The sequence below is a fragment of the Manis javanica genome, chromosome 2 (assembly GCF_040802235.1).
Source record: "Manis javanica isolate MJ-LG chromosome 2, MJ_LKY, whole genome shotgun sequence".
NCBI lineage: Eukaryota > Metazoa > Chordata > Mammalia > Pholidota > Manidae > Manis > Manis javanica.
The window spans coordinates 170,998,107-171,011,077 of NC_133157.1; the positions used below are offsets into that span (position 1 = coordinate 170,998,107).

A 12,971-nucleotide genomic window follows, 5' to 3' on the forward strand; every position below is an offset into this window, starting at 1 on the left:
TTAATTGCTTATGGAATGCGTTGTTTTCTATTCCTGCCACATCGGCAAGTGGGGGAAAGGCATAGCTAGAAGCAGGGGCAGTGTTTCTACACATCTTCAAGGACTCCCTATTTTCAGAGTGAGGAGTCTTGGCAAGATATGTTTTTGTGGACAGATAACTTCTAAGGACTGCACCGGTTGTTCTCTAGCTTGTGCTTTCCCATGCTGCGTTCAGACATGGGGGGAGGTGCTTTCCCATTCTCTACAAACATGTGAGAAGACAAAGGCGGTCCCTAACAGGGGAGAAACAGGTGATGAGGGCAAAGATGGAGGAGGCCCCTGGGACCTAGTTAAAGGGGGGGCTGAAAGGCTCAGGCTTAATCTGCAGGGAATGAAGGTGGAGGAGGTGAGATGGGGGAGGAGATGGTTGGGGAGGAAGGGAGAAGGGCTGTTGTAGGAGAAGAAGGGGAAGGGAGTGAACAGGAGGCTTCTGTGGGGGCGGCGGCTTGCAGGCTAGGAGAACTTGGGAGGAGGCGGGGAGAGGAGGAGGCGGAAAGCTTCCATACAGGGAATCTCCTTCCATTTTTTCAGGTGCTGGCAGTAGTTAAAAAGATCGCGAGTGATGTTAGGATCAAGAGTTCCCCCTGCGGGCCATTGCTTGTTATTGTCTAGGGGGGTATGTCGGCCAATCTTGGGAGCAATATTTACGGAGAAGTTTTGGTTTTATATCAGGCGTCAGGGAGAGGGTAGCCAGATGCTTAAGCAGGCATTCAAGAGGTGAACTTTCAGGGAGGGATGAGGAGGCTCCCATGGCTAAAGGACAGAGAAGGAGACAAACGGGAAGACGAATGGAGATCCTCGGACTGGAAGCAGACCACAAGGAGACAACGGGCGTCCCCGATGATCCTTGGTGGTCTGCGGAAACTTGTATACGAGTCGAAATTTCTTGGGAAGTGTGGGTCATCACCCAGACTTCCCTAAGAAGACAGAGTGCCGGTGTCACGAGGTACCTAGCGCTAGGCGTTTTCGGCGGACGGAGCAGAAGGAGGAGGGGGGGAAAAGGGAGCGTTCTCATCCACAAAGGAGTCACCTCGTTTATGGCTGTTGGAGGGGGGGTGCTTGAGAGTCGGCCGCAGCCGTGAAGCCCTGAGGCGGGGATTTATGACTGTCGGAGGAGGGGCCTGAGCGTCCGCCGCAGCCGTAAAGGCTTGAGGCGGGGATTTATGGCTGTTTGGGGAGGGGCCTGAGGGTCCGCCGCAGCCGTGAAGGCCTGAGGCGGGGAGAGTTCCCTCCTCATCCCCGAGCGTCAGGGCCTTGCCGGACGATCACGGTCAATGGCACTGCGATAGCTCGGGGAAGAGTGGCCCACCCCGGGGAAATTTTGCTTAAAAACTTTCAGCACTGATGGAAGGGATGGTGAATGCGTTTATGACTGTCGGAGGAGGGGCCTGAGTGTCCGCTGCAGCCGTAAAGGCTTGAGGCGGGGATTTATGGCTTTTGGAGGAGGGGCCTGAGGGTCTGCCACAGCCGTGAAGGCCTGAGGCGGGGAGCGTTCCCTCCTCATCCCCGAGCGTCAGGGCCTTGCCGGACGATCACGGTCAATGGCACTGCGATAGCTCAGGGAAGAGTGGCCCACTCCGGGGGGAAAACTTACCTAAAGGCCAGAGAGGAGTGGTGAGTGTGATGAGCCAGTGCCGGAAAAAGAGGACGAGGGCAAGCTGCTGCTGGTGTCGGGGGAAGACGGGGCCCAGTTGGGGTGTCCCGTCTCCCGGGTTTCGGCACCAATGAAAGGAAAGGAGCGACACATAGCAGCAATTCACTGGAGAGTTCCGCTTTATTAGGGAAAGGTGCTGGGTTATATAGGAGGGGGCATGAATTGATTGAGGTGTCACTTCTATGGGGCTGGTGGCTGTTGGCTAGGTGCTGGGATTGGGAGGGGGGCGAGAGGTGATTGGGCTTCAGGTGGCGCCGGCGGGAACTGAGGACCCCGAAGAGAAGCCGGAAGTTTGCCATCTTACTGGTGGGGACCCTTCAATCTGTGTCCAAGGGACAGTTACCAGGTCCCTGAGAAAGAAACACCTAACTTGTGAAACCGGCAAGAAGCTGGGAGATTTGCATCTCAAAGGAGGAGAGGAAAAACTTACAAAAATACAAGCTTTCTAAAGTAAATGCTTGTAAACAATGGAGGTGAGGGGCCCATAGTCAGGAAGAAACCTGTCTCAAATTTAGTCAAGCTGAGGAGAGCATTAAGGCCATCTTAGCCATTAGGACAAAAATCTCACACATTTTATGCAGCAAAGCAGAACATTTATCTTCCCAAGACACAAAAACTGAACATTCTAACCATCTCCTATACAGCTCTTAAGAAATCTCAGAGCTATGCTTCAAGATACATAAAATTAAAAACAAATATGAACTTTGTAAGAAGGTGCCTTATTCAAAAGGATTATTTCAAGAGGGGAGGTGACTGTTGCAACAGAGAGCCTTGACTCTAAGATCTGCAAGCATCTCAAGACTTAAGTTTGCAGTAGCCATTTCCCAAAACACAGAGTGAGGTGTGGGGTTGGGGGAACTCTTAACTTGCACTGTTTTTCAGGATCACAGTGCTCAGGTAAATTCAACATCATCCTATTAGGGGTTGAGTTTATTCTCCTCGGTTCTTGTCCCTGCCACAACAAAGAATTGAAAGGCAGAGAGCGGGCCAGAGTCGAGGTAGACAGAAGCAAGAGAAGTTCATTTGAACTCCCTCTCAGCATAGGGCAAATCCCTTGCCAACTCCTAAAGCCAGGGTCACCTGGTGTCCAGTGAATCTGCTTGCATCTGCACAATGTGGTAACTAAGCCCCTACCACCCCAGGATTTGGGGTTGCCCCAGAGCACTGGATGGAGTGAGATTATTTTCTGAGAACTTTCCAGAGCAACAAAAGGAGATTTTGTAGGCAGGCTACTGAAAAGCATGATCATACAGCTGCAGTCCTGTCTGGGTCACCCAGGTGCCAGGAACTTGCAAGCCCAAACCAGAGCTCTCAGTAGCCCTTCCCTACTTATCTGGGGTAGAACAGAGAGAGTGACACACTTGAGGAAAGAGGAGTGTGGGCAACCTCAGAGACAAGGCACACTTAAGGGTTTAGGGCCTGGGGTTTTATAGGGTTTTTGGGGTAAGAGTCAGCATAAGGCATGATGTATACAGGTGATTCATAATTCCTTTGAAGCTTTGTTTTAAGAATAGCATTATTTAGGTGACTATGTTGGTCTGGATCTCAGCATTCTTTATCCACATAGGTTTATTTATACTTCAGAGGTCTGTCTCCTGTCCTGGTTACAAAGTTATTTCATTAAGGGACTAGAAGAAGAGGAAGAGCATCATACAGATTAAGTTAAAGATTTAGCTGGGCCTTTTCTCAGGCTAAGTAGATTTTACAATAGTATGATCTTTCTCCCATTTCCCTGCCCTGCCAATGGCAGAGAAGTCCTTGATTGACTTTTCTTCATCTGGGGAATATCTGTACTTTCCAAGTCACTCCTGGTCTTTGAAACTTCAGCTCATTAACTCTAACTCTGTAAGTCCTTTCTGGCTGTCTGGTTTTATCTGGTTAACTCTTGGAGTCCCTTTTAGTGGGCTCCACTGGCCTTATTCTCCTTCCACCCACTCATATCTTATCTTTCTGCCTAACAATCCCATATCTAGAAGTTATTTGGTCCAGATGCATAAACCTTTAAATGGTTATAGAACCTAAGACAAATCACTGACTCAAAACTAGGGTGTGTAGGCTAACACAGAACCATTTGAAATCTCTGAGAAAAGTTATAGTGATTTCAAATTTGAAGAAAGTTATTTTCATTTCTGTGGGGATACTTAGAAGAAATGAACTGATCAAGAAATAAAAGAGGGTACATAATTATCTTGTTTAGGGAGAAGGATTTCATGTGTTTAGCCATGCATAATCATCCTTGACAAATTATGTTTTTGTATTTTAGTCTTTGGACCTCACTTCAGCCCCACCTCCTTATGCTCACCACTGAAACCTTGGTTCCCTCACATTGGTCTGAACACCAAGACTGTCATTATGTATAGGGATCCCCATCCAAGTGATCAGACACATAAACACACATGTAAGGAGTTCTAAGGGGTAGAAGTGTCATATTCTGGCTGCACAGGAGGGAACTGTCATTGTTCCATTAAGAATGTGCAAGTTGCTATATAGTGATGCAGTAACACAGGGTTCTTAAAATAGTTCACACATACGGTTTGCTCAGAATGCTTATTTTTGTGCCAGATGTATAAAACCCATACCATAATTCTGATGTTGTCTAGTCAAGCAACATTAAATCAATAAATGCTTCTAAAATTCTGAGAGGCAAACTAATCTTTCTCCCTACAAATTATTCCCAAATCCCAAAGGGCAAAAACTATTGAAAAGAAGGTCTTAGTACATTAAAACTTTCTGTTGCAATAGAACCAGTTTAGCCAAGGTATGTTTTTCCATTCATGCCATTTTTATTCAGGCAGCCAGCAAATACTTATTAAATAATTATTATGCTTGTGCACCATTTAAGCACTAGTAAAAAGCAGTGAATAAGAAAAAGCCTCTTTTGGGGGGTAGAGGGTGCTTCTCCGATGGAAGCTTACATTCTAGTTAGAGATTTACATTATAAAACATAATTTTCAATTTGGACATATTCCCTAAAATACAATGACTAGAATATTAAATTCATTGTTACTTGATAGTTCATTGTTAAGCAGCCCTTCATTGTTACTTAAATTTGAACTTGCCAATTAAAAGTTCATTCACTGCAGAAAGTAGATATGATAGATACTTTAAATAGAGGGACTATTAAGGGTAGATATTATAGGTGCAAGATAAATTCTGTTAACTATCACTAGTTGTTCAGTGATTTCTAAATGTCTGACTTTGAAGAAACTAGTAATAACATTTGCATACTATTTTTAAGAAAGCAGAACTATTTGAGCAAATTAGTGTGAAGCAAAAGAGAACAAAAAGAAAGAATTGTGTTCAATCAGAAAATAATTCCAAAATATGTGAACATGTGTGCTTATGAGCATGCTTAGCTAAAGAGATTTTTTAGGATGTTTCTGTTTTTCTGTCAGCCACTCATGACAAAGAAATGATTAACTGATTGCCAAGTAGGTGTATATTTGCTTCATTTGATTTTTAAAGGATCATTTTACCTAGAATTACCTCCAGTTTAGGGAAAACATAAAGACTCTACAAATTGCCTTGGTTAAAAGGGCATTTTAAAAAATGGCACTGTAACCATGTCTATATTCCCTTCCTGGTTTCTAATGTGGCCTTTGTGAACCACATGTTATATGCATTTCACATTAAAGTCTCTGGTGCCTTTTCACTGTTACTGTTTTTAAATGAACAATTGTGCATCAGTGAAGATTTCGGACACTGAAGTACATAGAGTTCTGGTGATTGTTGTTGCCACATTTGTTTATTAATTACAATTAATCAGGTAAAATTAGTGCCTTAAACTTTTCCTACCTATCTCTGTATTCAAAGAATGCACATAGAAATAATTCTCTTCATCTTATTAAATAAGGAATGTTGGTCCTCTGACATAACAATCATATATTCCTTCAATTTTCTGGCACTAACATTATATGAATACTAAACTTTTTTTAATTATCATTTTATTCTTCTATATCTACATGTTAGTAATATAGTAATACTTCCTGTTTTCCATAATATTGAATCTCTGAAAACACTAGAACCTTTAGTTAGATGTTTTCTTTATTCTAAATCTAACATGTTTCTATATGGAAATATCAGAAACTATTTTGTAGCTATATAAGGAATTCATTCATCTAAAGTGTTAAAGTATAATCAAATTACACAAGACAATTTCCCAAGGTTATATTTACTGAATAAATTAATAGACTTTTAAGGGAAGGATTAGTCCATTATAGGTACTGACCACTCATTGCTTTTTCTGGAGGTCATTCAACGCAGTGGGCTCAGTATTTTATCTGCCAAATGACTAGCAATTTCTTTTTGAAGTTTTGGATTTTTTTTTACTGCTCCAAATATAGTTGCTCTATTATCAAGTGTGTTATATGCATGGGACTTTACTGATCTTTTTTTCTAACTAGTTTTAAAAATATTGAGAATGATGAACTTTAAAAACTCTTCAGAATAAAAATATATGAATAGATAAAAGATTGTGTTCATTTGACAAATATCAGTGCAAGAAATCCATATTTGAGCAAGCTAAGGAAGTCATTAACAGCAGTATTTCTGATGGAACTAATGCTATAACTGCTCAAGCTACACTGAATCTAATAATCTGTGGCAGAAGAAATGGAAAAAGGTATGAAAGCATTTCATTAAATCAGAAATTGAAAGAATGGGAAAAGTAGCTTTTTTTTCAATTTATTCATAGCTCAACAGACAGAATCACAGAGGAAAAGAGATTAATTGTGTAAATGGTGCTGACCTTTTACAATTCTTGCCTCATATTCTGGAAGTTAATTCCTTAAAAGTGCATTTTTGTGGAATAGCACAAAGTTTCTCATGCAGGCAGAATTAGAGTTGCAAAGGGCCATTTTCCAGATACCCTGCACTGGGCACCTTTATTACCAAAGCAGTTATGGCCGATTCCAGCTGTGTCCCCTGTGTTAAAAATCTCACAGGTGCAAACCCGATCACAGTGTCAGGCGTCCTTTACCTGGCGATGTTCTCTCATAAACCCTGTCTTTAGAATGGCTCTGAATATGGGGAAACCACCAGCCCTGGGGTAGCCTAAGATGAAATGAAATTTCAGGCCTTTGGAGACCTGATAAGAATTCTTACCAGCTGGAACCTGATAAGTATTCTGGATACCTTATGTATATTTAGTATTTCCTACCTTGCCACATTTTTAGGAATGGATTTTAATAATAATGTTCAGTAACATTTCCTAACAGCAAATTTTGCCAGCCCGTGTTCCGCTGGAAGTAACATCTACCCTGCCTTAGAGCTGTGTGAGCTGGACAAGCTGTGCAATCTCTTTGGGCCTTAGTTGCTTCAAAAATGTGGAAAAACAGCTCATCTTTAAAAAGGCAGAAAGCTGAAAAAGTGGGATATAATGTATCTCACACACACACACACGCACACACACACACACACACGCACATACACACACACACACACACACACACACACACACACACACACACACAGTGAGAGACAGAGAAGATTTTGATTTCACTCCAAGTCAAAAAGTAAACGGTAGAAAAGGAAACAATACCCATGTCCACTATCTTCAAGGAACAATAATGAGTTTTTTTAATATATTCATTTACTACCTAAAATAGCTTTAGGGAGTAGGTATTTTACAAATAACTGATTTTAGAAAGGCTACATAACTTCCCCAAGGTCATACAATAATAAAAGGCAGAATCAAGATTCAACTAGGGCCCTTGATATTTTCTATTTCCATATGTTAGTATTTACAGATTGCATTAATTTTAATTTATGTACCCTTCTGATTTTTGTCATATCTTTATACCATTGGCAGTATTTTTAATTTTTTAAATTAAATTGGCCCTCCTTTTTTTAACTTAAAAGCAATGTATCTTTAAAACTAAACTTCAGTTCATTCCCATAAATGAAAAACCTAGTATCTCTTTTTGTTATATTTTAAATAAATATAATAAAAAGACAAAACATTTTTTAATTTAGCTTGATAGGTAGTTTCATGAGGAAAAAAACCTTGTGTTCCTGCTTCAATCAGTACCTTTCTCTCCCTCCAAATCTCTCTCTCATTAAAGAGAAATAGACAGTATTAGAGAAATGTCAGAACACGAACAAGCAGAAACTTTCTCTTTAATGTAATCAGAAAACTGGAAGAACCCTAAGAAGGTTAATTTCCTCACTATGCAAGTCAATGTTTTTTAATGTTCCAAACAGTACTGTGGGTGCCTCTAGCAATTCGTGCGCACTCTGGGAACACAGAGCTCAGTCGTGCTGACCTGCACTTCACGCTTGATGAGATGATGACGCTGAATGAGATTCTGATTGGCCGTCACCCTCCTGCAGTCAGCTGCCTTGCACAATTTCTACTTGGTGTTGGCAGAAACTCTGCATGCAGATTGACTTGTTAGATCACATTTAAAAAAAAAAGTGCGTCAAATTTTACAGACTTTGTTACCTCAAAATTGATAAAAATAAAAGAACATTTTCATTTGGCATATTCCCAAAGCCCTAAGAATCCCAGGAAGCAAATGGCCTTCTAAGTCACTAACTATCCATTGCTGGCAACTGGGAAGCCTTCACCTTGCCTCTATCTAGGACATGTTTTTAAAAATGCCAGATGATTTCCATCAAAATAGGTCATTGTCTTTGCAGACCTCCTCATTTTTCATAGGGAAAATTTATGATATGATGAAAAGGACAATTGAATAGGATATAGACATACATATTTGTTGCTGTAAAACAGGTTGATTGTGCCAAAGAAGCTGCCAGCCTGAAGCCCAAATGGGATTGTTCAATAAATATCTTTCCTATAGCCTATTATTGCCTCATTAAGGGCTCAACATTCCTAAATGATATCATAGACTGTGTCTAACAGGAATGGGGAAAAATGAGTCCAGAAATATATGAAAAATTTTGCAAGGACATTCTTTGTATAGCACAGAAGTAGTTGAGCGTTAGCTGTCTAAATATAATAGTATTAACTATTTTAATAGACAAAATGATGTTGAGAGCTTAGACATGATCTAAATTGCATTAGTGAAAGTAAAGGAAAGCATATATAGCACAGCATGGAAGAGCAAAGACTGTACAGAACTCTGGATTAGTATCAGCCACATATGAAGAATTTACATGATTTGAGCAAATGACTTATCTCTCTGTGCCTTAGTTTTCTTATCTGTAAAATCTGTGAAATGGGGATAATGACAGCAGTTTCTCTTTGGTGGTCTTGTGAATAATGAATGAATACCACATTGAAAGTACTTAAAAGAGTGCTTGCCGTAGCGTAAGTCATCACTACGTGTTAAATTTTAACAAAATAAATCAAGCCTTAAAGTTATACTGTTGAGGAAAAAACAGGGACATAACTATTTAAGGAAGCCAGATATATTAAGGAAAAAATTTCAGTATAGTGTATTTTTTAACAATGACCAGCAGGAACTAATCTCCCATTTAAGTAAGAGAATCAGTCATACCTAGTGTTCTTTCAGCCAATGGCCTAACTAGACTTTAATAACAGAATGGGGTGCAGAAAAGGATGTACAGATTAAGAGACAATGTTGAGGTCCAGAGGCATGCAGGCCACACTGCTTATAATATGCTCCCTCAGCACACTTACATAATGCTTTGAATCAAAAGAAAAGCATTTTTGGTAACACTTGAAATTTCAATTGAACGTGAAGTAGGATGGCACTTGAAATTAGATATGGAAATTCTGAACATGGAATAGTTTTACTTCTACTGCAAAAACAGAAAAATAAGGATTTTTAAATCAAATAGAAACTGGCAATAAAAACATGGCTGTCCAAGAAAGATTTACCTTTTTCACTGTTAGTGATCCCATAAAACCAATAAGCTGAAAGAAGTTAACAGCTTAAAAGAACTGCTCTAATACCAACAGAAGTACCTAAAACACAATTAGTCACACAAACATCTCATAATTATATACAGTAATAGGTTCATGTGTTATATGTAAATAAGAGTTCATATCTCAAGACAAAAATCTGTTACCTTCCATGATTTGAAATGTTAAGAATTTGGAAGGTTATGAAGTAATATGTATGAACTAAGTATGAATTCTATACAAAAATTAATGACTTATCTAATAATATTTTGAAAATACTCTTTTTTAATAACATAGCTTCTCATTTTAAGGGTCTTTCTTCTTAACTGCACCTCATTCCTCTGAAATGTATCTATGTGCTAAAAAGAAACAGTTTTTGGACCTGTGAAAAATGTTTAATGACATCTGTTTTTAAAAACATTGTTCTTAACCTTTATGATACAAAAATATTAATATGAATTGAAATAGCTTGAAATTTCATAACTGTATCTGGAGTTAAATTAGGTTGAAAAATTCAACAACATAATTGATATTTTTCCTATATAAGGTATAGTACTTTCTGTGATATATTAAGTGATAAAATTGGTTGTTTCTGTTCATATCCCAAACAGGTTCAGTCAATGAGAAAAAAAAAATGAGAAATCCAATTACAAAATAGCATTGTCCATCACTCCTTAAAAAAAAAGGTAATAAAGCTTATTTAAAATTTGTTAAGGCTATTGCACATATACAAGTAAATATCTGCAATTCTCTGTGACCCAGAAACAAATTCCCTGTGCTCTTTCACCTTTTTATAGCAGCAAAACAGAGAGGGTGCCTGTCCTACCCACTTCCCAGCACTCCTCTACCTAAACCCCCTCAGCAAACATGCAGCCCAGGAGGCCCAAACAAACAAACAAACAAAATCAATGGAAACATTCTGTCTTAAACTTGTAAACCTGAACAATTATTTCCTCAGTACCTTCTACCAACTATCCAAGTTTTTAGAAAATAGGTTGTTGGGAGAGCATGTTGCCTACCTTTGGATATGGGGCATCTATTTTGTGATGTTTATTTCAAATCAAGTGTTTATTTAATGTAACCCTGAAGGGTAGAATAATGCAATTCTGGGCTGGATTTATTTTACCACTTCCTTAAGATCCTGGCCAAGTGACTTTCTTGCCTTGTGCCTCAGACTTCTCCTCATTAAGATAAATATTGGTAAAATGCTGTAGGAATAATTTGTAGTTTCAGATGTAGCATGCACCTGTAGGATATATTTATGTACCAAATAATACCACACAATGTTCACTCAGCAAAGGAATGCCAGGTGTAGGTGATACAACAGAAAGCCAGGCACACACACTGTCCTTTTTCGTTAGCACAGAACACAGTCTACTGATCATGAGTGTTTTGTGGATTATCAAAGTCAAATCCAATGAACAGATGATGTTACAGCATTCTGTTCAGGTCCATAAAGTGTGACTTTCTAGAGGAATCAGATATAAAGGAGAAAGGTCTTTAAATAAAAAGCTTGTTTTCTGATTTGGGGACATATATGTTCATAGAAATCTCCTAGGATGTATAACTCAGCTTATCTTGAATTATTTCATTAATTTATTGAATTAAAATGCTCTTAGCTCTTAGTTATCTTGATCCATACAGAATGATCAGATAACTGAGAATGTTTCTAAATTCTATATTTGCTTATAATTTTTAAAAAAAGGAAACATAGGTAAGTTAGCTGATGTCTAAAACCTCTTTCAAAAAATGACCTATGGAGGATATGACATAATCAGTCACACATAAGGCAGATAAAGGCCAATTTCCAGTTTCTTCTACATGTATTACCATTCTGGAATCTTTTTATAATGACAATAATCCTAGGTACTACAAAACTCTTGACATCTCTTCTGAATCATCCATGATTCTATTACATCCAGCATAATTCAAGTGCTTAGAGTATTTTAATAATATTCCAATGCTTTAAGCCTTAAGATTTTTAAAAATTAACTATATTTCTCAAATATACTGATAAAAAATAAGAGTTATTTAATAGAATCATAGCATAAGTATTTCTACACTTGGCTATTTCACTTGCTGTCAGATTATTTGCACTCCATTTTAAAGCTGAAGCTATTTTATTACATTCTAATTCTTTGAATGACATATACAGTAAATTTAATTAAATTAAATGACAATTGTTAAATAACCATGACAACCTTTCCCTCAGCTTTTCTGTATGATCATGAATTAACTATACATTTTCCAAAGGTTTTTTAAAATTATACCTCTAAATCAATCAATTCTAAGTCACATTTTATGTTAGATTGGAAATGATTTTTAAGATATTCTTCTTGTGATGCCAAAACTAATTACTCATAGAACTGTAGAAAGCAGTAAAATAATGTGTGAAATTTCAAAGTTCATAATAATCATAGCATTAATCAGCATTTGGCTTCTAGCACTGGAAATAACTTAAGCAATTTGGAGTATTATCCTAAAATTATCATTATCATTTCCAGGACTGAGAGTCCCTAATGGTTTTTAGACACTATATAATTAGCATGAGAAGTCAGAAATCAATGCATGATCAAACACAAGTTATGTGCCAAATAAAATTACTATAATTTATCAATTCAACTAGTCAAATATGATTGTCAGTGAGCCCAGAACACTCAAAACACAATCATAATTATCATCAGAACATTATCAGAGAACAGTTTGGGAAAAAAGAATACGAGAAATGCTAATGTGCTAGTTAATGTATGTATAATAGAACATCCAAGTTCTAGTAAGTCATACAATTTAGCAATGGAATAAAATTTTTTTTCAGTATCAAATAAACTAGTTAAATATTGCAGACATTTAACATTATGTAACCCATAATTGGTAATATTACTCTAAAGTTAAGTGTTCTTTTTTCTTAATCAAATGTATTTTTATAACATGAAAGAGCTCCCTTAGACAGATGCCTAAAGCAAGTTTTTAATTAAAATGGTTTTGAATTAATTCAACATGAACCATTGTAAAAAAGAAAATTCCAGACAGATCTGCTACAAACCAGAAAAAGGCAGGTGGAAGGTTATGTACAAATCCTAGTACATTTGCAGTAATTCCATCTCTTTCCTCCCACTCATCATCTGGGCACCTTTGTATTTCCACATCTCAGTTGAGATCACCTGTGCTAAAATTAATGATGTGCCAGTTGGGGTGAGCATTTAATAATGCAGATAACTGTCAAATCACTATGTTGTATACTTGAAACTGATATAATATGTATATTGACTGTACATCAATGAAAAAAACATAACATATAAAAAAATTAAATTAATGATGTGCCTCATTTGCCTCCCTATTGTCCTCCTTCCCACAACTGGGCAGAACAAAATATTAAGGAAAGCACTGGTCTTAAGTAAAGCAGCCTGGGTTTGATTTAGGTAAGACACTCATTCTCTGATCCAAGAATGA

The 12,971-nt window shown here is 38.1% G+C and overlaps 1 protein-coding gene across 19 annotated transcripts in view; it reads left to right on the forward strand.

The window, feature by feature from the left end:
* The window catches only part of RALYL (RALY RNA binding protein like), a 772,862-nt gene that overhangs the window by 657,535 nt on the left and 102,356 nt on the right, over positions 1-12,971 (forward strand). For 5 of the 19 annotated variants that reach the window (XR_012128296.1, XM_073229774.1, XM_073229775.1 and 2 more), the window contains one exon: positions 10,133-10,207. The exons of the other annotated variants lie outside the window; for them this stretch is intronic. Coding sequence is in view for 4 of the 5 variants with exons in the window: in XM_073229774.1 (XP_073085875.1) it covers positions 10,133-10,179 (47 nt within the window). In the remaining variant the exon portion in view is untranslated. The remainder of the gene's footprint in view (positions 1-10,132; positions 10,208-12,971) is intronic. 19 annotated transcript variants of the gene reach the window in all.